The following is a 20723-nucleotide window of genomic DNA, read 5'->3' as shown; positions in this document are numbered from 1 at the left end:
CCTGCCGATGCAGGGGACACGGGTTCGTGCCCCGGTCTGGGAAGATCCCACATGCCGCGGAGCAATTGGGCCCGTGAGCCAAAATTACTGAGCCTGCGCGTCTGAAGCCTGTGCTCCGCAACAAGAGAGGTCGCGATAGTGAGAGGCCCGCGCACCGCGATGAAGAGTGGCCCCCGCTCTCCACAACTAGAGAAAGCCCTCGCACAGAAACGAAGACCCAACACAGCCAAAAATAAATAAATAAATAAAGCAAACTGTCAACAAGTAAAAATAAACACTATAAAAAAAAAAAAAAAGAATAGCCCATACTTAGAAGTTCATAAAGTGATCCAATACATAATCAGTTTTATATCTGTTATATATAAAAGGTCTGGTAAAATTCTTGCTTTAATCAATAATTTTAAAAATTGCACATATAGGGGCTTCCCTGGTGGTGCAGTGGTTGAGAGTCCACCTGCCGATGCAGGGGACACGGGTTCGTGCCCTGGTCTGGGAAGATCCCATGTGCCACAGAGCGGCTGGGCCCGTGAGCCATGGCCACTGGGCCTGTGCGTCCAGAGCCTGTGCTCCGCAACGGGAGAGGCCACAGCAGTGGGAGGACCGCGTACCGCCAAAAAAAAAAAAATTGCACATATAAGGCTACGGAAATTCAAACCTAATACTTGCTAAAACTGATTGTGCCATCCTCAAAATGTTATTTCTTTATTCATTATGAGGTATTTATCACAATATAGTTCCCTCAAAGCATTTTATTTAATTGTATCAGATGAATTTGTATAATGAAATTGGAAAATTTAACTGTGAACAAGAATAGTCAAATATCTCAGAAGAAAAATTTAGGTAAATATAATGCACCCTTGGAAAATAGCTTGATTCACATAATCTTCAAGGAACTGCATTATTGTTCATCAGCAGAAATAACAAAGGTTGAACAAATAGAGGTTTCCATTCTTTGTCCACTCAAATTTATGTTGAATTTTGCGGCTAAGGAGCATAGCCCTAAAATGCAGGCAACCTTGAGGAGATTCTTTCGCCACCCATCCTGATCCAATTCTATATTACTCTGGAAACAATGTATAAAACTGCAGAGTATACTGGAATGGTAGGAACTCTTGAGATATGCACTATTGCTCTGCACTTACTAGCTCTTTCACCTTGAACAAGTCATTTTAACATCACTGAGGCTCAGTTTCCTCCTCTGAACACTTGAGATTGCTCTCTCTGTCTCTGTCTCTCTCTCACACACACATCTGCCCACCCACACACTCCCACAAAGAGCTGTTGTAAAGAAAAAAAACAGGCATAACAAACACAAAGCACTATGTTATGCAGCACATAGTAGATATTTGATATATGGTTGATCTACCTCGCTAAAAAGCTATGAGCAAAGTTTATATACCACCTTGGTGGTAATGTCCTAGTCTTGCCCTCAAATCCCAAAACCTTATACTTTCTTTCCTTTCACACTCTCAAAATTTGCTGCTTCAAAGGCTAAATAAACTCATTTGCATAATACATAAATCAGGAGTGTCAAGCAAGTTTCAACTCAAAGGTCAAGACTAACTGATTCCAAGTCTTCCTGAAGAGCTATGTTGAAGAATGGATTCTTGGAACTAGACACACTGGGGAAGAAATCTAAGGTTGAAGGCCAATGGCGGCCATGAAGGGAAAGCATGAAGGTCACATATCTGCCGTCTTTCTTGTGAAGGATAATGTTAAAAGTTTTCCTTTCTAAAGGCAGTTGAATGTTTATAATAAGTACACTTGTAAGCCAAAAGAAGACCGTTTTGGCATCAGCCTGTGGGAAAGCATAAGCAAAGTAGAGGGGAGCCCCCCTGATGCCTATAAAACCATAGAAGGTGGGGGGTTGCCTACATCCTAAGGGGGTTCAGCATTACCTGTCTTATTGTCTGGATCCAAATCTACATCATTTTCTCAAAATGAAAACTCATTTAACTTTAAAAAGTCATCATTTTTGGTTAAACTTGAACATACCTTTCAAGTAATACAGAAAAAAATTACTTGGAATTATTATTCATTTACTATGATTCTGATTAGTTAAAATCTGTTTATCACCACAAGATAAATTGAAAATATGAATTTCTCTTTTACCCCTGAACCAGGGACCAACTCCACTGCTTTAAATGCTTGATGTTCTAGGAAATTTGTAAACAAATCTAGTAAGTCAAAGACATTTTGATTGACTTACTTTTGTTTCAAATTTAAGATTTACTCACTTTTTCTTAACTGACCTAACTTGTCTTGCATTTGTTTCAAACCAATGTAACTGAGACAAGCCTCAAACTCCTCCTTACACACACAGAAATGTGGCTTATCTTACTGCCCCAAGTAGACTGAGAATCAAATCTAACCCATGCTTTTCAAACCTCAAGTTTGAATACACAATTTTAAAGTATATTTATGCTCTTTATAAAGGGCATATTTCTGATTTTATGTTTTTGCCGCAAGATTGTAACTAAAACCAGTCATTTTCCTTTGTACTGTGTCCTACTTTTTGACTTCTTAAAAGATAACCTTCTCTTTATCCACAAGCTCTAATCCCCTTACATACAGTGGGCCCAAGCTGAATATGTGGTTTAAAATACAGAAATCTCTTCTTGAAGGAAAACTTTCAAAACTTTCTTAGTATTTGTCCCAAGTTCCTGTTCTCTTACTGCAATGCTTTTATTCCCTATAAATTCAGTACATATCTTAATTCCTTTTTGTTTCTCTGAGCTCCCAAGTCAATCATGAAACAAAAGCACTATTTTTTTTTTTTTTTTTTTTGTCTCTCATGTAGAAGTTGGCCTCCATGTTGCAGCTCACAAGTGGCATGGGTTGGGGAGAGAAAAGAAGTGCTCAAATGATTGGGCCTCATTCTTCCAGTCTGTATTGAGAAGCACTGCTGGCAAGGAGCAGCAGAAATGGACTTTGTTCAAGAATCTGCCTCAGACTACCAAGCTCTTCCTTCTATTTTTTTTTTGGCTGTGCCACATGGCTTGTGGGATCTTAGTTCCCCTGACCAGGGATCAAACACAGGCCCCCTGCTGTGGAAGTGCAGACTCTTAACCACTGGACCACCAGGGAATTCCAAGCTCTTCCTTCTAAGAACCATTTTTCTACAGTTGAGCGTCATCCATTCACATCACAGTGTGTCATTGTTCGAATAGGATGATCCTTTGACCTGAGTAATAGTGAAAAGTTAAACTTGAGGCTGAAGGAAAGGAAGAGAATATGCTTTTTGAAGAATAAGACTTAAGGGGAGAGAAGTCCTAGCAAAAAATGCAGACTTGAGGGCTCTTTGGAGCCAGAAAGCAAAAGGAGAGTTGGGGCTGGATTGGGCTGGATTTGGGTCTGCAACAACAGAGGATAATATCAAAAGGCAAGCATGACATGCAGCTTTGCCTTGCTGGGGCCCTTGGTGATTACAACCATCCTGGGACTTACTGGAAACAGTCTCTCTGCTGAGCAGTTATGACCTCAGCCTCTGGAAGCAGACTGCTTAGAATCCAGTCTCATCCCGTCCAATACTCACTGTGTAATAACCTCTCAAAGTCTTAGTTTCCTCATCTGTAAAATATGGGGTCAAAGAGGACCATAATTTATAGACTGGTGAATATTAAATGAGATACTCCATAAAAAACTTACTGCAAAAAAAAAAAAAAAAACTTAGTGCAATGCTGGGTACTGAGTGAACACTCCCTGTTCACGTGGCTTCAGCCAGTCAAGACCCACAGCAAGATGCACAGAAGTCTTACTGTATGAAGACCTGGTCCGTAAACAGAAAGCAGCTTCTATGTTAAGGAACTTCCTTAGAAATAAATCAAGTGGCTTTCTTTCACCCTTCCCTACCTATTTTGTTCTGTCACTATACAAAACACTTTGCTGTCTTTTGAAATCTACATTGATTCCTACATTGACACCCTTTGGAGTGTCTTTTGGGCATTTTCCCCAAGTGTAGGAACAAATTTTTCCAATAGTATAATTTGAATGTCATTTACATTTGCCTTTATATTTTTCTCTTTTCTTTTAATAGACAAAGAGATTGAAGACATGACTCCAGTGGAATTATTTCCTTCAGTTTGGTAGGACTTCTTGGCAATGACTGTCTAAGAAATGACTTTTCTACTATAAGCTGCCCAATTTAATAAAAAGGATTGTTCCACGTATCGATTCCATGTTAACGCTAATTTGGCATCAAGCACTTTCTTTTACCATGATAGAAATGTCAGATGTCCTCTGTCTTGGTCATTTATCATAAGTGGCAACGATAGCATTCAGGAAAAGAGTTTGTTCTTTTTAGGGAGAAAACAAGTTCTTTTATAAACTCTGTGCCTAAGCAGTTTCAGAATCATCTTTCTTCCAACCCCCTCCCCACGCCTGTCTCCTGCTATGCCTTCTCTGAGTGTTCTTGGCAGGCTTCTGAGAATACCCAGCACTGAGGGGAAACACCCGAGATTATTTTAAAGTGTCAGTGGAAGTTGCTGAAGTCAGCTCTCAGGTCTGGATGACATTTATAGAAGCAGAAATTCATGTTGGTGAGGGCAGGTCTCCATTCTGGCTGCTGTAGCTCTAGTCTCCTTGGCCGGCCCTGTCGGCCATAGCTTCTGCAACAGCTATGCACGTAGCTGGTGTGGAATCACCAGTAGTACATGCCTAAGGGTGATCGGGCCCAGTGCTTTTGTATTAAAAAATTAAATAACTGGGTTCCCTTCTGCAGATGAAAGAACATGAATTTTTTTTCTTTAAATCTTTTTTTTTTTGGCTGCATTGGGTCTTCGTTGCTGCCCACAGGCTTTCTCTAGTTGCCACGAGCGGGGGCTGCTCTTTGTTGTGGTGCGCAGGCTTCTCATTGCGGTGGCTTCTCTTGTTGTGGAGCACGGGCCCTAGGCACACGGGTTTCAGTAGTTGTGGCTCATAGGCTCAGTAGTTGTGGCTCGCGGGCTCTAGAGCGCAGGCTCAGTAGTTGTGGCGCACGGGCTTAGTTGCTTCACGGCATGTGGGATCTTCCCCGATTGGGGCTCGAACCTGTGTCCCCTGCATTGGCAGGCAGATTCTTAACCACTGTGCCACCAGGGAAGCCCAAGAACAACATGAATTTTATCTATTATTTACTTTATTGTGTCCAATGCTCTTTCTCTCTCCATTTCAATATATATGGTATAAATAGTATAAAGATTTTTGTATCCAGAACTAGCCTGTGACACATCCAGAGAAATGTCAGCTTCTTTGTTGCAAACTTTTGAAAACACTAGGGAATGCCTGAAGGTTGTAGCTAATATTGATAGAATTCAAACTAGTATACTCTTCTAGGTGATTTGCATGGATTAATTTATTTAACTATCACCACAATCCTATGAGACAGGTACTACTGTGTTTCCTGTTTTAAAGATGAAGGAAACACATTCACAGAGGTGAAATAATTTTCCCAAGGTTATGCAGCTCGTATGTAGTGAGACAGGAATTTGAATATAGTCTGTCCCTTTCCCTGGCTACATGACATCGCTCCTTTCCAGTTAATTAAACTTGTGATCTCTAAGTTATGTTATGAACAATAAACTATGTTAAAAACTATGTTAAAATCAATGTTAAAAAGAAAAAGAAGACTTTTATTAAGTTTTATTAAATTTCTCAACCAAGAGTATTTAACAGTCATTTGGCTATTGCCACACTGTAACTGAGAGAGTGAAAGACTTGAAAATACGACAATAAACTTTTTAAAACTTAAGTAGCCTCCTACACAGCCAGGTCCCTATCTCCCTTATGTCTTCTGGATTCTCTGGAAAACCAGGGATTGGACTAGATTATTGCTTTTACCCGCTAAGCACTATACATTCATAACTTGACAACAACAATGCCTAGAACAAGGTGAATGTTTAGAGCCAGTAAGTAATGTGAAGTGAAACAATACTGTAGTCAGAATTTTACAGAAAAGGAGAAATGGAGCAGAGTAATTTCTTTTCTTTTCTTCAGTGTCTGGTCATCTCAGATTTTCCTGTCTTCAAAAAGATGCACTGCCTGGTGGTGCCCACTGTTTTCACAATTGGAGTTATTTTGGCAGTTCTGCAAAACATCTACTGGCAACCAGTAGATGTTTTGTGAGGTCTAAAACTTTTTAAACTATGGGGGAGTCTTCTTTAAGAAAAAGAATACTAATTTATAAACACAAAATTAGTGTATTCTAGAATTACTATAGCAGTCTTTTTTTTTTTTTTTTTTTTTTTGGTATGCAGGCCTCTCACTGTTGTGGCCTCTCCCGTTGCAGAGCACAGGCTCCGGACACGCAGGCTCAGCAGCCATGGCTCACAGGCCCAGCCACTCCACGGCATGTGGGATCCTCCCAGACCGGGGCAGGAACCCGTGTCCCCTGCATCAGCAGGCGGACTCACAACCACTGCGCCACCAGCAGTCTCTTTACCTGTCTCCTTGTGTTCATTCTCTTTCTAGTCTTATAAGTTTTTCACATGTATAAACTTTAGGTCCCAAAGTGTGTTTGTTTGGAAAAATGGAAATAGGTGACAAATTGAGAGATCCTACATCAATTAAGCTTGGGAAATGCTCATAGAATATTCAGTCTTAGTAATTTCATTATGCACATCGACATAACAAAGGCACTAAGAAGTCCTATATTTTAAAAATCTGCAAAAACTTATCTGTCCATGGAAACCTTTTTTTTTGTGGAATAGCTATTAGCATTTCACAGGCAAAACCCAATTAGAGAAACTCTGATCTAGATTAATCTTCATAAAACATTCATGTATCATGCTTCCTCTCAGATGACAAAAAAACATTCCAAAGTTCACTAATGCCTCCAGGATCAGGTCAAAATGAACCAGGCCAGCACTTCAGGGCATCCCCAATCTGGCCTTATGCTGTCTGAACCTCATCTACTACCTCTTCAAGAGCAAATGGTGTGCTGCAGTTGGTCCTACCATCTTCTGAGCAGCAGACTTATTCCTTAAAGGGGGTACCCAGTTCTGTGCCTCTCATTTGCCAACCTCTCATGGCATGCTGGTCCATACCCTCAAGACTGGCATTTGGTCCTAGACCACACCTTGCGTTGTTAACTGAATTCTTTAACATCACAGCTTCCTCTCCCCCATCTAACTCCTTTTCCAGAGGCAGAGAACTCCTTTTGTCTGTCTCCTCAGTATCCAGGTGTGCACTGATGATTTGACTGTGCAAACAGATGGCACTTAGTAGACATAAATTGACTGAATAAATGAATTAATGAGTCTTGGTAAACTTCCTTTCAAATCAGTTGGCTTCGTAGAGTGCAGGCAGCCTGGGCATGTCAGGGATGAACATGTGAGCATGTTAAGAAGTCACTGATCTAGCACCATTTCTACCATCCACTGATAGGGAGAAGGTGAACCAAGGGAGGCGTTTTGTAGGGTGGATATGCAGAGCATCTATCTGCCTCATCAGGGTGGCAGGAGGAGATTACATAAACCAGGGCTTTACCAAAAAACATTAGAAGATGTATGTATATGCAACACTGGGATAAACCATCTTTTGCTAATCATAAAAATACACAATTCTCAGAAATAACTTTTCAACAGATGCTTAATTAGCATCGGCTAACTTGGATAAGTTGATCACTGAGTCAATTTTAATGCCATCTCAAATATTAAATTAAATTCTCTTATTTTCTTAATATCAAGGCTCCTATTTTATCTTACAGCACAGGTTATTTTTCTCTCTAAGTAGAATAAAATTAAACAGGTTCATAAAATATTCATTAACTTACATATGAATGCATATCTATCTGTGCCTCTAAGTTTAAATTAGTTATCTCCTTTAGCCTGGGATGACGAAGCATTTGCTGTAGGTAATTCTCTTAAGTGATTTATCTTTTTGATTGTTGTATTATTTGATCTACGGTCTGAAATGTCTTTTTATTTCTTAGATACACACACCTCTCCTTGCACGTAGTACAAAGTAACTGATTTGGCGTTTCATTTATAAAATCATATTCACCAGAATCCATATCCAAATTAAATAAATCCATAACAGTGATGTCAGCAGCAGACTACTGGATCTTCACTTAAAAAGTACTTTAAAAAAATTGATATATGTCTATATTGTGAAAGGATGAGCACAATAAGTTTAGTTAACATCCATCACTTCACATACTTACAAATTCTTTTTCTTGTGATGAGAACTTTTAAGATCTACTCCCTTAGCAACATTCAAATATACAACACAGTACTGTTAACTACAGTCACGATGCTCTACATTACATCCCAGGACTTATTAAGAGTAAAACGGGAAGCTGTACCTTTTGACCCGTGTCACCCATTTCTGCACCCCTTCCATCCCACCCTTTGCCTCTGGCAAACACCAATCTGTTCTGTACTTAAACAATACATTTGACGCCGATAGTGATGACTTTGAACAAAAGGCAATGCAATCCTAGTTCTGTCCCTGCATGATCTCAAGCACTTGAGCTGGAGTTGGTACAGGGAGCAGATTGGGTAACAATGGACTAGACTAGGATTTCAAGCTCCACCTCTGTTGATAACCAGCTCGATGACCCTGGGCAAGTCTCAAAGTTTCACTGGGTCTTAATTTTCTTATTTGTAATTTGAGAATGTTGTACTGGATGTGGTCAAATTTTGTTACTTTAATAAGCAAATTTCTCATTCTTTTAAAAGTGTCTCTAAAAGGCATTTGGTTAATTAGGAACTAAAATTAGATTGAACTATAACTAGCTTCCTAGATGCTAAGTTTCAGCCGTATTCCTGGTGCTTCACTGGTATCAGCTCCAGGTTTACTGGGTATCATGTTGCTAGAGTCACTTCAGAAGGAATTACAGGACAAGCCTCTCCTTGAGTGGCCTTTTCTAAAGATATGCACTTATTGTATTTATACGAGAGTTTTAACAAGAGGATAAATTGAGTACATTTAAAATAGAAAATATAATACTAAGTTTTAAAAGGTCTATTTAGATTTGCTTTGGAGTTGTCCTTATTGCAAAACTTGAAGCCAATAGGCATTTAGTCCAGTAAGAGTGATTGTACCCAGTAGTACTTCATGAAAAAGAAAAGCCAGACTTACCTGTACATTAGCATGGACAGACCCAGGCACTTGGTGTTTCAACTCATGGGCTGTTGTTTGAGATTTTGGAAGCAGAAAAGGATAAGAAAGGGACCGATATTTTGGTTTCATAATCTAAAATAAAGAAAAATCAGGTAAAAAAGATTCAAATGAAAAAACAGTTCCAGTCTTCCTTACTTTGTGATTATAAAAAAAATTCAGGTTCATTTGAAAAAGAAAAAGGGAAAGAAATATTAACAATGGGGTTTCTAGGTGAAGAGGCAATAGATTATTTATTTTTGTTTTCTGTCTATTTCCCAGGGACAGAAAACTCCCTTTTTCCTTCTTTTACCTTTTGGAGTGAGCATTATTGCTTTGTATTTTTAAAGAAAACTTAAATACAACCTGGAGTTATAGAAGTATACAATTGCAAAAATGGGATTATTTTATAAACTGACTTTTTACTACATTGTAGATATCTTGTAACAGCAGTAAAGCACTATATATCATTTAAAAAGAATTTCATAGTAAAATGGCATGGAACAATCATAATTTGTTTAACGATTTCTATTAATAAGGATGTCAGCTGTTTCTCATTTTATATGAATTATTAGATGCAATGTCAAGATAAATGACTTATTGAGTAGCTTCTTTAGCTTAAATACCTGAAATAGATTTTCTGAGTCAAAGGTTACATACCTTTAAAAAGTTTTCTGCAATTGTACCAATTTAACCTCCCAGGAGCAAGGTATAAGACCATCATAGATCCCAAACCCAATTGTAGGTATCTGCAGCGTTTTTATCTTTGTCAGTCCAATAAGTTAAAAATATTATCCTTTTATTTATTTATTCATTTGCCTCTAAATTCTTGTTAAAAATATTTCCACTATTTCTAAGAGCTCCCACTAACTGTTTATAATGTTATTTAAATGAAAATAAGGGGACACTTTAAGTTGTTAATAAAACTAAATCTTTTTCCAAATTATAGGGAGAAAATGCCTATAAAACCATTTTATTTATTAAGATTCTATAAATAAAATGGAATCTTAATAACACCTAGACGATAGGTACTTAACTTAGGAATGTTAGGTCAAATTCTTACAAGTAATGAAGGCATCATACTAAAGAAGACACAGACTGGAGAAAAGAAAAATGGCTCCATTTTCTCATACTGCTCACTTTGCTCAGAACCGCCTCTCAGAAGCCTGTACCAATATGGGCCCAGGGCAGTGCCAGGATTGGAAGGCCTTGCAAGCTCCAGCTCTCTCACCTGAACGAGGCTCCCATCCCCCTACAGTAGCCCGACAGCCCTCCACGTGACTATCAGCCCCGGCCAGATGCTTAAACGACACTGAGTTTCCCAAGTGTTCAAAGGGTTAAACCATAGGCTGTGATAGTAGCATCATCCTTCCGACCTCTGAATTGTCTGTGGTGTGAAAGTTCAGGAACATTTTCTTTTTCTTTTGCTCAGAGACCCAAGCACTCTGACAACCGGGCACCCAAGAGTGGATGGGTAGCACAGCTGCGGCTACCGCAGCCCCTTCTCGCCTCCTTTTCCTGGCCTGTCTCTCTTCATGTGGACTGAATCATGATAAGACCACCTATGTACCTTCGTGAAGTTCCAGCGCTGGATGAAGTGACGGGCCACGTCGCGAGCCGCCTTCCCGTGGACTGCAGAGGAGATGTCGTGCCATGGCATCCGGGGGGTGGAGTGCCTGTCAATGAAATCTGCCCGGGTGCACCAGGCAAGGTCCTCACTAACTTCTGTGCCCAGAGGCACATAAGCCATCTGACCCCAGCTCTGACCCTGACTACGATACATATAAGAAAATGTGGTAATGCCCACCGTGTGTATATTACTTGGCTTGGATAGAACAATACCTTTATAGACAAGAGAAACATAGATCTCACACTGAGGAACACAGTCTCCCATGCACCTCTCCCAAATATGTTTCCACTTCACTTATTAGATAATCACTAGGCAAGGCAGATGTGAGTTGGTACAAATTATTTAAAGCTGTGTACTTGACATTACATTTTTCTTTTTTATCCTGTTGAAATAATGTTAAGCTACATTCCTATTTCCTGTTAGATATATAAGCACAGTGATAATCTGAAATGTGTTGTTTTAATGCTGGAAGATGAAGATGATATGCAGAAAAAAGGAGATGATCAAAGAAAGGGAACCATCTCCTGGAGAATTACAGATTATTACCCCCCTAAAATATGCCTATATGGAAGCTGGAGATTTCCAACAAGTAAGCTCTATTCCATTTTCTTTTCTTACTATAAGGAAAAGCCCTTAAGTACATGACTGAATCATAGTTTCCAGTGTTTTACCAAATATTCAAAACAAAACAAAACAAAACATATTAGATCATGCACATGCATACTTGTTGAGATGCTGACAGGAAAAAGACAAAATATAAGCAGCCGCCCACTACCATGGTACTTACCAGCAAAAGGTTTATCAAGTTGAACCCAATCTTTGAAGACAAAATTGCAGTAGTCCTTTCCGTGCCAGAATCTGGTTTCCCCATGTAGCTCTCCCACACCTGTCTGTAAACTTCGGATGGAGCCCATGCCTGTAAATGCAGCAAGACCCACTCAGAGACTGGTTCAGGCGGACCCCAGAGAGGGAGGCTCATCTCTTATTTATTAAACACCTAAAGACTTCTTAACTTTTCTTCTTAAGCCTCATAACTAGGACATCATGTGTTCATGAGGCTGTGGACTGACAAGGTTTTAAAACCCTCATGAATTTACTATTAGTGGGTAGTTGGGGCTATAATCAGGTTCATCATTTGGCAGTGAAATTTAATATTCTTATTCTCACCATCTACCAGATCACTGGAGGAATGGATCACAGGGTTAACTGTGAATAAAGAACTTGCTAGGAGAGCCTATGAGAGAGCAGTAAAGTCAGGTCAGGTGGAAGAACATGAGATGCAGAGGCCATAAAGAAGTCATGTCCTTCTTTTTCCTCAACCAATATGGTGCACGTCTATGTATAACTCTTGTCTTTTGCATCTCAAAATGCAAGAACCTCAAATTTGCAGACAGCCTGTGTTCCAGCCCTGGAACTGACTAGCTAAATGACACTGAGCTTCATCTTTTTGGGTCAGAAATCCTTTATGTGTGAAGGGAAACATTGGGTCCAGATGACATCTAAGATCTTTTGGGCTTTAACATTCTATTTTTCTAAAATTATAAATGACATCCATAAACAGTGTAACAATAGACAGAAGCTCATGACCACACAGGCACAAAAGCAGCAATCCACTGCAATATTTCACAAAGAACTTTGTCGGGAATGTTTTACTTAAGGGTAAATATGTTGACTTAAATAGTTTGTATGTTTATGGAATATGCTGATCACAAAGACAACTAAGCAGGAGAACTAGCAGAACGACAAATCACAAAATGCAGCGCTTGGCACAAAAGAGACACTTAACAGATAGACATTGGATGCAAAAATGTTTGTTGAATGAATAAATGGTACCACGTGCAGGAGCCAGTGAGAGTACTGGACTGGTCTCCCTACCAACACGCTGCCCCAGAGCTGTCCTTCTAAAAATGGAGACTCCTTGCTTAAAAGCCTTCTAGGATGACCTACTGCCTAGAGGGGGTCAAATCCTAAGGGTTTAGGATGCACAGAGAGCTCTTCTCAAACTGCTGACAATCTCTCTTTCTGGTCCTTGTTTTCCTCACACAACGCAGACCCCAGGCACACCATACTTCTCACTGATTTTGACAGGCCTGGTTCATCATGCAGCTGGCACATTATTCCTTCTGCCCAGAATGTTCTTCCCTCCCTCTTGGTCTGAACTCCTCATCCTCCTTCAAGAGCCACATTAGCTGTCATCTGTCCTAGAGACACCTCCCAGATCCCAGCAGGGAGAGGCAGTCCCTAGCACTGCTGTAGAACCATTAACAGTTGCACACCTCAGGGCCTCTGACTCTGTGACCCAATTGTGTAAGGATGCTCCCTCCTTGCTCCCCACTCACTCATCTATAAACTTTGGGGTGGGGAGTATGTCCCCTCAGTGCCTGGTATAGCTACTGGCATTCAGTAGGCAATCAATAAGTATTTGCAGAGCAAAAGTTTTTAAACAATCACCACACATACTGCTAGTATTCTATCTCAGACTGAATAATTAACCTCCAAAGGGTATTGGAATTTTCTGTAAAAGGAAAATGTCTTAAAATGCTAACCATGAACAAAACTTAATAATGTTAAAAATATAATTCTGTTGATTTCTCCCAGTGATTTATTTTCCTGCTCTCTAAGACTGAAAGGCCAAAGTACTGGTAGGTCTATTTGCTCACCTGTAGGCTCTTTATAGTAAGCATGGCACTTTGTTTATTAAAAAAATAGGAAAAGAAAAAAAGGGGACAAAGAACGAGATAGTGGGTCAATTCCGAAGTAAAATTAAAATATATATATATATATATATTATATATAAAATTTGTTTTCATCAATTGAGAAACTCCAGGCTAAATCTCTTTATATGCATACACATATACTTGTTTAAAAATCTCACCTAATAATCAGTTTTGATAAGAAAAACAAAGCAAATTCTTAGTCTAGATAATGATCTTGGTGCTAATTGAATTCAACCTGCTCACAGTTCAAATTTGGTTTTGGTCAGCATTCTCTGACCCTCTCCCCATGTAAAATAGTAGCTCCTCCCCTCTGCCCTTCCCCCCTTCCCCTGCTGTACTGTTTTCCATGATAATTCTTACCACCTGACACGTTGTGTTTGATGATCTATTTGTATATACAATTCCCATCCTTCCTCTCCTACTAGTTAATAGAATTTTGTCTGTGTTGTTCATTCCATCCCTAGTATCTAGAACAGTGATTGACATAGGAGCTCAGTAAGTACTTATTTAAAGAACATGAGTCATATACATTATTTTTGTATCCCCACTTACAGTGTTTAATGATTGTGCAATTCCATCAAGGGAATGAACTGTTCATTATGTTCTCAACCATCCTCCATCCTCTACTCTTGGATTTTAGGTTGTTTACTTTCTCTCTTCTCTCTCTCTCTCAATAAAAAACACTGCACTGGACGTGTATCCAGTTTATTAGGGAGAGGATTTCCATCAACACCTGAAAACCACCCACACTGCTGTCCCTAGTTCACCACTATGGGGATCACCCCTCTCAGCTTGCCATCAGCCTGAATTACTTAACATATTCTGCACCCAGCTTGCATCTTCTTTTCCACTTGCCCCCAATCCTGTTGTCAGCAACACTAGCATTCAGTCCCCCTGACTTCATGTTTCACAACTTCATTCCTCCATCTCATCGTCAGTCCTAACGCAGCAAAGCCACACTCTGGAATTACAAAGCAATACCTGGACCTGTTTGCAACCTTTTATCTTTAATGTCTGCCCCGGCATGCACCCCTGACCTGGCTCTCTGGACTTCCCAGTGCCCTGTCTCAGGGCTATGACGCTCTACGGAGTGCAGGAATTACTGTGAGCTATCGCTGAATCCACATAGGCATCAAGGACTAGCTGTATGCTAAATAAAGAAAATGTCTCCCCATATATGCTCTTCTCCATATTTTAACGTACATCAATGTTGTTTACGTATTTTATATCAATGTGATTTAAGACAAATTTACTTAACAGTTACATTGGAGCTTTAGTTCACTATATACGGTTAATCAGTTTAAAAGTTGCAGGGTCTTGGGCTTCCCTGGTGGCACAGTGGTTGAGAGTCTGCCTGCCGATGCAGGGGACACGGGTTCGTGCCCCGGTTCGGGAGGATCCCACATGCCGCGGAGCGGCTGGGCCCATGAGCCATGGCCGCTGAGCCTGCGCGTCCGGAGCCTGTGCTCCGCAACGGGAGAGGCCACAACAGTGAGAGGCCCGCGTACCGCAAAAAAAAAAAAAAGTTGCAGGGTCTCCAGACTACAGAATGCTGGAACCACTGTTCAAGGTCCAGCTTAATGTTCAGGGTCATTAGCTCCTGACAGCCACAAGTGACTCACAGCCAGCCATGCTAGCTGGGCTCTATCTCAGCCATCTCCTAAATAGTACATAGAACTGTGGCTGTAAGAATTTAGCCAAAAGGTCCTGATGCAGTCATCTGCATATCTGCTAAATCACAAGTCTGAAGCATGACTTCTGGGAGACTGATAAACTAGAACTTCTCTGGGCACATCACTTATCATCTCTAACCCTGCATTGGTTCATCTGTAAAAAGGAGATAACACTGTTATTACCAAGCCCCACAAGTGCTCAGGGCAGTGCGCGGCAGAGTCCACACACAATAAATGCTAGCTTACAATTTTACTGTGGTTGCTATTTATTATGATGATCACTTGTCACTAAATCTGATCCATTGCCAAATTCCTCTTCATTCCCCCATATTTTAGGCCCTGATTAATTTATTCGAGAACCTAGTTCTTACAGAAACTTATCAGATTATCAATTGTAAAAATATACGTGGGGTGAAAACTGTGAGAATGGAAAGCCAATCCAGAGACACAGTCACTCTGCTCATGCAGCAACAGCTGAAGCCTACAGAGATTGTGGCGCTTCACACATCACTTACCAACGTTAGGTCTAGTGAGCCCCTGCTCAGACTCACTGGAAGAGCGAAAGAATTTCAAGTGGGGCTTTAAACCATGGATTAAATTCTGACGACTCCTACAGTGATTACAATCACCTGGAGAAAGTTGAGAGTTCTTTCTTTACAAAGAGATATAAATATATAAATATATATAAATATATCAAGTTTTCTAAACTCAGAAGCAGTTTCAATCATTTTAAAAACAAGGTGAGGCTATAAAATCAGTCACAAATTCTGTGCAACAGAAAACTGTAGAGCTTTAAGACAAATCTTAAAGAATGGTAAATTTATAAGATGTAGAAAATCTGATGTTTGAGGATAAAAGCTGGGTGTATTTCTGGACAGAAAGAGACATGAAATCTCTTATATGAAAAGTTTATAAAGTACACCTAATACTTTTCTTTTTCCTTTACAACTTGGCATTATTTTAGAAATGCTTAGTCATTCTGCAACCATTAGAAGCATGAATTGTGGTTGTTATGACTAGTGATGTGAATAAAACAATAAATCTGTTCTAATAAAATGAGTCAAACAGAGCCATGAAATGGCATGAGACTGAATAGGATGATATAATGACTTCTCAGCATTGTTCACTTTACTCCATTATAGAAGGACAAGTTCTGCAAACAGGTATACAGTGTCTGGCTATGGAGGAACACAGCACAGTTGAGATAAATTCCAGTGCAGACGATGACTTACTGGAGGCGCTGTCAATGCTGCTGATGCTATCTGCGTTGCGTAGGTGGTGTCTGTGCAGCTGCCTGTAGAGGCTGAATTTGGAGAACCTTCTGGGCTTTCCTATTCCTTTCAGTTTTGAATCTGCATCATCAACAGTCTTCAGGACAGGCAGATTTTTGTTAGATTCGTTTTTATCTTTGAGGCTTAAGGATTCCATAGACTCTGTTGTTTCAGCCTGAGAAAATTATTTAAAAAACAAGAAAAAGAAAGAAAGGAAAAGAAACTGCATAAGATAAGCTGCACTGTGGCCTTTTAATTCCAGTTTAAAGTTTACACATGATGGAGGCTCCCTAAGAGACGCACAATAATATGTGTGAGGTCAGCCACAGGGCAGTGGGCGATTCTTGCGAGCTGTTTAAATACTTCCAAAGGGATACCAGGAAGTCCATTATAGTTCCTCTTTCACTGGGCCAGAAATTTCATGCCAATTAACCTTTTGGTTTCAAATACAATTACATGAGTTATACTCACTGTTGAGCTACTGAACTTCTTCCTCTGATAAATATTAAGTAAGCGATGCTTTTTCTGTCAATTATTTTCCCCGTTATCTTTTCACTAAATCTCTGTTTTCCCAGAAAAGTCACCAACATGTACAGAAGTAAAATAAGATGGAGCCCATCAAACTTTTTAATAAGTATATTGATACTGTGGCAACCATTTGAGTTGAAATAATAAGTTACAAATATAGGCATATAGAGATTTTGGCAGCTCTTGATTTGAAAGATACTTTGAGAAGTTATTAACCTCCTGCTTTCAAATAGAATTCTCTAAATGACTCCAGACTGACCTATCCTATTTTTGTATGTCTGTAAGAAGGGAGATTTCAAAAACCTTGGCAGCTAATTGTAATAAGGTTGCTTATTTAACTTAAAGTCCAATTTTGCTGCACATTTTTGTTTATGAACTTTTTTCCCAAATAGGAACTAAATCTTTAATTTAAATGGAAAGCAAAGGAACTATGAGATAGCAAATGCTCTATCAAATCTGTTTTCTCTTCTTACAAGAGAAGAAACTGAGATTAACAGATGCATAGTTACAGACTCACTAAGTGGTATTTGACACCAGGTCTGTGTTGGACTCAATGTTCTTTACCTCTCCAGGGATATGCCACCTCTCATTCAATCCATCAGTCAACCAATCACACTATTAATACACAATTATACAAACCATGTCCCTCATATGCAGTTCCATAAAGGTGAAATTTACTAACTGTGAGGGAACCCAGAGAAGGTCCCCCGACGATGCGCTTCACGCTGCCCACGTCCGTGAGTCTGTGTTCATTGTCATCCCACCTTCCATAGGCCAGGTCAATCCCACCCACAAAGGCAACCGACTGGTCGATGATGATGAGTTTCTCGTGATGAGCCCACAGATATACACTGGATGACACATGATCTGGGTGCCTCATCACCTTGAGAGGAAAAAAACCACACACGTAATATGTTTTCTAAAATGTCTTTCATATTATAATAAAATAGGTCTGTTTACTCCCCTGAACAACATTTCCTACAATTCAAATGCTAAAATGTGCTATCTATACATCAAAGAAGATCTCCAAACTTCTAATTTTATCCTCAGTATTTAGCAGAGTATTTATTTATTTTATCCTCAGTATTTACCCCTGGATACTTTTCAAAACTCCCCTGACCACCCTGGACCCCTCACATATGGGGGAAGCTGACCTTTAGCTTGAAATTTGGCCACATAATTCAATAAAAGTCAGTTCAATGGAATAGCAGATTCCCTTTTCCCCCAAAAGGGTTATGTTATACGTTATATAAAAAACACTAAACCTTTTTAGCCTACACCTATCTCTGACAAAATTTTTAATAAGTATATTGATATTTTGGCAGTCATTAAGTTGAACTAGTAATCATATTGATATAGGGATATAGATGTTTTGGCAGCTCTTGATTTTAAAGGTAATTTAAGAAGTTATTAACCTCCTGATTTCAAATGGAATTCTCCCTAAAAAATCCCAGACTGACCTATTTTTGTATGTCTTTAAGTAGAAACATTCCAAAAACTTTGGAGGCAACTTTATTTTTTAATAACATGTTTTTATTGTGGTAAAATACACATAACACAAAATTTACTGTATTAACCTTTTTAAGTGTACAGTTCAGTGGTATTAAGCATATTCATATAGTGCCAACCATCACCACTATCCAGCACCAAAACTTTTTATTTTGCAAAACTGGAACTCTATACCTATTAAACAAAAACTCTTTGTTCCCTCCCCCTCACAAAATCTAGCAACTACCATCTACTTTCTGTCTCTATGAATTTGACCACTCTAGGTATCTCATGTAAATGGAATCACACAATATCTGTCTTTATGAATGGCTTATTTTACTTAGAATAATGTCTTCAAGGTTCATCCATGTTTTAACACATGTCAGAATTTCCTTCCTTTTTAAGACTGAAAAATACTCCATTGTATGTATATACCAATCCATTATTGAGAGTGTGATATTAAAGTGTCCAACTATTATTATAGAACTGTTTTATTTCACCCTTCAATTCTTTCAATGCTTGCTTTATATATTTTGATGGCCAGTATTAGGTATGTAAATGTTTATAATTATTACATTTTCTTGCTGCATTGAACCTTTTATTAATATATAATGTCCTTCTTTATCTATTGTAAACTTTATTGATTTAAAGTCTATTTTGTCCAAAATTAGCATAGCCACTCCTGCTCTCTTTTGGTTATTATTTACATGGAATATCTTTTTTTAATCAGGTGAAATATATAATCATTATATACTTTAAGCCTGCTGAAGATTAATTCATTGTCTTGATGTAGCTCAGTGACTGGGCGACAATATTTACTGATAGGCTTCAGGTCTTTGGTAAAATATCAAAAGGCTTTTTTCAAATTGCTTATCATGTTTATTCACTTTACTAGTACTTTATACAAAGTGCTTTTAAGGAGAGCACTTTAAATCCTAAAGGAGTTCTCTTTGTTGCCATCAGTGTTCAAGGGATATCCCAGGGAGATCACATTTAAGAGGTTCCAGGATAACCTTAATGAGGCGTATAGAAACTTGACAGCGCTCTTAAAACATCTCTAGGAAGAATGTTCTTGGCTAAATTATCAGGGTAAGAGAAGCAGAAATGAGAACTCTGCTGACTCCATCACGATCAGAAGTATAAGAAAGTATAATTATTTTATTTCTGAGAAGTTCACAATATTATTTATTCAAAATATACATTAGGGAATTCTAAAGATTACCACTGCTCAAATTTGGTAAAATGTATCTGAAAAACTACAGAATAATAAAGAAGAAACATTGTTAAGCAAGGTGACCTGAATACCTTTATGTTGGGGTGTAGATGCATCAAAGTCCTCTTGCTGTATTCACTGTTGATTCCAAGAGCAAGTTCCACCTCTTTGTAGAGCATAATGAAGATCCGCACCCCCTGTTGCTGTCACAAAAGAAAACACAGGGAGGAATAAGAATTTCTGGAGTTAGGTTATGCTTTTCTTTTTCTTCTTCATTTCTGGGGCATTGTACTTTCTAAAAATTTCTTCTATAAACAAGTATAATAAAATATTTAATGAAAAATGCAATACAAGAAGGTGAAACGTAAGTGTATATTAAGACACAAATATAAAAAGTAAAAATTTATCTCCCTTCCATTCTACGACTTGTCATACTGAGACAGTCAATATTTGACTAATTATAGCCAGAAAGGTTGAAATTGCAACTTTAAATACTAAAAGTATCTGATAGTCTTACAACTTTGAACATCTCAGAACACTTGACATTGAGGAAAGTTTTAACCTGGTTCATGTTACAGGATTAGGATCTTCTGCTTGCTTTTATTATACCACAAAGAATTGAAATAACAGTGTTTTTAAAACTCTGATGCAATAAATTATGCTAAACATGCCTTAAATGTTTCTGGGGGTATTTTCATAGAATTCTTCTTTATTAAAAAATTATTTCAGTGGAAAAAACATTTCTCAGTCTTCAGAGGTGAATGTATTGGTTCATACTCCTAAGCCATAATTAAATCATTAATGTCTATTTCACCACTGAAATGACTTCTTCAGAAGTCATCTTCTCTAACATTCAAAAATCCCTGAGTTTTAGCAGCAGCACAGAAATTAACATTGATCCATCCTTAGACCTTGGACCTAAAAGAAAGTAGACAAGCCCGTTGTGAAGGTCAAATTAAATCAAAATTGCCTCATAAACTTTAATATGCTATACAAATAATATTTATTCTTAATATTAACCATCAAAAAATATCCAACTGCTGGTAGTATAGAAAAGTACTAGTATTTTCTCTCCTAGTTCTGGGCGGTGACAAGGTTTTAGCTTATGATAAATTGCCTGACACC

The 20723-nt window shown here is 38.7% G+C and overlaps 1 protein-coding gene across 2 annotated transcripts in view; it reads right to left on the bottom strand.

Moving 5' to 3' along the window:
- The window catches only part of PLD1 (phospholipase D1), a gene marked incomplete at its 5' end in the record, with an annotated part of 110745 nt that overhangs the window by 49737 nt on the left and 40285 nt on the right, over positions 1 to 20723 (bottom strand). The window contains 7 exons of one of the 2 annotated variants that reach the window (XM_079705601.1): positions 9061 to 9174; positions 10649 to 10767; positions 11496 to 11624; positions 15614 to 15727; positions 16331 to 16544; positions 17580 to 17780; positions 19691 to 19801. In XM_079705601.1, coding sequence (XP_079561727.1) covers positions 9061 to 9174; positions 10649 to 10767; positions 11496 to 11624; positions 15614 to 15727; positions 16331 to 16544; positions 17580 to 17780; positions 19691 to 19801 — 1002 coding nt within the window. The remainder of the gene's footprint in view (positions 1 to 9060; positions 9175 to 10648; positions 10768 to 11495; positions 11625 to 15613; positions 15728 to 16330; positions 16545 to 17579; positions 17781 to 19690; positions 19802 to 20723) is intronic. The other variant, XM_079705602.1, reaches the window with a different exon arrangement.

The sequence above is a fragment of the Hyperoodon ampullatus genome (assembly GCF_949752795.1).
Source record: "Hyperoodon ampullatus genome assembly, chromosome: 5".
Taxonomy (NCBI): Eukaryota; Metazoa; Chordata; class Mammalia; order Artiodactyla; family Ziphiidae; genus Hyperoodon; species Hyperoodon ampullatus.
This window is presented reverse-complemented; position numbering and strand designations above follow the sequence as displayed.